Source organism: Arachis duranensis, chromosome 5 (assembly GCF_000817695.3).
Source record: "Arachis duranensis cultivar V14167 chromosome 5, aradu.V14167.gnm2.J7QH, whole genome shotgun sequence".
Lineage (NCBI taxonomy): Eukaryota > Viridiplantae > Streptophyta > Magnoliopsida > Fabales > Fabaceae > Arachis > Arachis duranensis.
Window position 1 is genome coordinate 106991304 of NC_029776.3, and position 3123 is coordinate 106994426.

Consider the following 3123-nt stretch of genomic DNA (forward strand, 5'->3'; position numbering starts at 1 on the left):
CAACGGGTTCGAATATACATTCACTTCATTTCTCCTGCTTTTCTGTCTTTTTACCTCTTCAATTTCACTAAGTCTTAATTAATAATGTGTTTCCAACTAGTATTTCGAATTCAGCTCGTAGAACAAGGAAAAAAAAAATCACAAGCTACGTCTCCGTATATTTCGCTTTTATGTCTAAAGATTTGCATATGCTCAGTTGTTCACTTGTTCTGTATATATATTTCTTTGTTTTCCATGCGAAACTGAAGCTGTCTTGGCCTTCTAGATTTGGTGGACATTGTTTCGTGAGCTTTCAATGGAGATTTTTCGTTTTATTTTATTTTTTGTTAATTTTCTATGTTTATTTTTGTACTTTTAGTTGATTTTCTCCAAAAATTTAATATATCATGTTTGAAGAAAATTGGATTAGAATTTGGCTCACTTGAGTGATAAAATGTCTCTGCAGGTCATAGCTGTCAATGGTGATTTTCCAGGGCCCTTCATCAACGTTACGACTAATAACAATGTTAATGTGAACGTCCACAATGATTTGGATGAAGATCTTCTCGTTACATGGTTGCTTCCACTGTTACAATCTGTAATATTCACTGTGTTGATATATTCATGAGTTTAACAAGCTTGCTACAAATGATTTTGACAGGTCTGGCATTCAAATGCGCCGCGATGCATGGGAAGATGGTGTTATTGGAACAAATTGTCCAATTCCTCCCAAGTGGAATTGGACATACCAGTTCCAAGTCAAGGATCAAATTGGGAGTTTCTTTTACTTCCCTTCCCTGAATTTCCAAAGAGCCTCTGGTGGTTTTGGTCCCATTGTTGTCAATAATAGGAATATTATCCCTATTCCTTTTGCACAGCCAGATGGGGATATTTTCATCATAATTGGTGATTGGTATACCCAGACTCACACGGTTTGTATATCTCTTATGTTAATTTTTCATTTGTAAGAATTCGTTTTGAAGTGTGTTGTGATTTACTTGTATTGTTTATGCATATATGAAACTGTAGGCTCTGAGAACAACACTTGATGGTGGAAAAGACCTTGGAATTCCAGATGGTGTTCTCATCAATGGAAAGGGACCTTACCAATACAACACCACTCTTGTACCTGCTGGCATTGACTATGAAACAATTAGGGTTGATCCAGGTATTACTGTCGCACTATTCTCCTTGTTTATCTTGCATTTTACTGTAGAAGTGGATGTAGCTGTTCGAATATTGACTGGAAGTACAAATATATTTGGCAGGCAAGACATACCGACTTCGAGTCCACAATGTGGGGATTTCAACTAGTTTGAACTTCCGAATTCAAAATCACAATCTACTGCTTGCAGAAACAGAGGGCCATTACACAATTCAAACAAATTTCACTGACTTTGATATTCATGCTGGCCAGTCATACTCTTTTCTACTTTCAACTGATCAGAATGCAAGTACAGACTACTATATTGTTGCAAGTGCAAGGTTTGTAAATGGTTCAGCATGGGATAGGGTTACGGGTGTTGCAATTTTACACTACTCAAATTCTCAGGGAAAAGCAAGTGGTCCACTTCCACCCCCACCAGATGATATTTATAACCCGGGTTATTCAATGAACCAAGCCAAAAGTGTCAGGTTTGCTACTGAAGCTCATATTGTAGAATTTTGCGGGTCATTGGAATTCTATACTGCATCGTTCGTTAACCTTTGACTGACTTTAATTGTTTTATGTATCGTATAAATAGAAAACATTTCATGTCATTAAAATCTGTATAACAGCTTGTTCAGGAATGTGCTAAGTCAGTTATGATTGTCTCTGTTTCATATATTAGTTATGCATAGCCTGAATAGTAGCATCTTACTATAATCTTTTATGTAGGCTTATATAAATCAGAACTCAATAGCTTATGTTTTTAGTTCTTTACACTTGGTGATTTCATTCTCTGGTTGACTATTATGGTTTGAATTCTCATACCTTGTTGTGCAGGCAAAACACATCTGCTAGTGGAGCTCGCCCTAATCCCCAAGGATCCTTTCACTATGGATCTATCAATATCACTGATACATATTTGTTACAAGTTGTGCCACCAGTGACCATAAAAGGCAATGTTCGAGCTACTATCAATGGGGTCTCATTTAATAAGCCTTCTGTTCCATTTCGGCTTGCTGATCTGCATAAATTAAGAGGAATTTACAAGCTTGATTTCCCCAGTAAACCGATGAACAAAGCACCAGTAATCGACACCTCTCTCATAAATGCTACTTATAAGGGGTTCATTGAGATTGTACTGCAAAACAATGACACAACAGTGCAGAATTTTCACTTGGATGGCTACTCCTTTTTTGTAGTTGGGTAATAATTGTCTTTCTTTATTGTTTCTTTTTTTTTCCTAAAGTACGATTTTATTCTTATCACTACTCATAATTGATTTTTTTGTTCAGGATGGACTTTGGTAATTGGTCAGAGAATTCTAGAGGTTCTTATAACAAGTGGGATGCGATTTCTCGCTGCACAACTCAGGTGTGTCATTGTTACAAGCATTCTTTGACACTTCCATTTTGGTGTGCTTTTGTTGGATATTCAACTCTTGTTTCACCACTGAACAGGTTTACCCTGGAGGATGGACAGCAATCCTTATATCTCTAGACAATGTTGGAACTTGGAACCTGAGATCAGAAAACCTTGACAGGTGGTTCCTAGGCCAAGAAACATATATGAGGATCGTCAATCCTGAAGAAAATGGTGAAACTGAGATGCCTCCACCAGATCATGTTCTCTACTGTGGCCCCCTCAAAAACTTGCAGAAGTACCTTCTTCAAACCCATTAGCCTTATATCTCATGCTTTCAAGTTGCAAGGACCATGCTCAATTTCATTTAGACTTGTCTTTTAGACTTTTACTAATTTTACTTAATTTATTATGCCTGCAGGCAGCAGAACCATTCTTCTTCTGCAGTCTCTGCTTTTGGAGGGAACCTCCTTTTATCATTACTACTGGCACTTTTTGCTGCGATTTTCATGTGTAACTAAGGATTCTATTTGCTTTTGTTTGCTTTCTTACATTACTCAATTGTAGTTAATAGGCCATTTAGTGGAGTTTGATTACTAATTTCTTGGTATAAAAAAAGTAAAAATACACTTTTA

The 3123-nt window shown here is 36.8% G+C and overlaps 1 protein-coding gene across 1 annotated transcript; it reads left to right on the plus strand.

The window, feature by feature from the left end:
* Positions 1 to 409: 409 nt before the first annotated feature.
* Positions 410 to 3088, plus strand: LOC107491540 (monocopper oxidase-like protein SKS1). Its single transcript, XM_016112399.3, has 8 exons — positions 410 to 555; positions 641 to 911; positions 1009 to 1147; positions 1248 to 1614; positions 1967 to 2332; positions 2422 to 2500; positions 2587 to 2786; positions 2910 to 3088. The coding sequence occupies exons 1-8, from the start codon at positions 434 to 436 to the stop codon at positions 3007 to 3009; spliced, it is 1644 nt and encodes a 547-aa protein (XP_015967885.2). The 5' UTR covers positions 410 to 433; the 3' UTR covers positions 3010 to 3088.
* Positions 3089 to 3123: the final 35 nt, after the last annotated feature.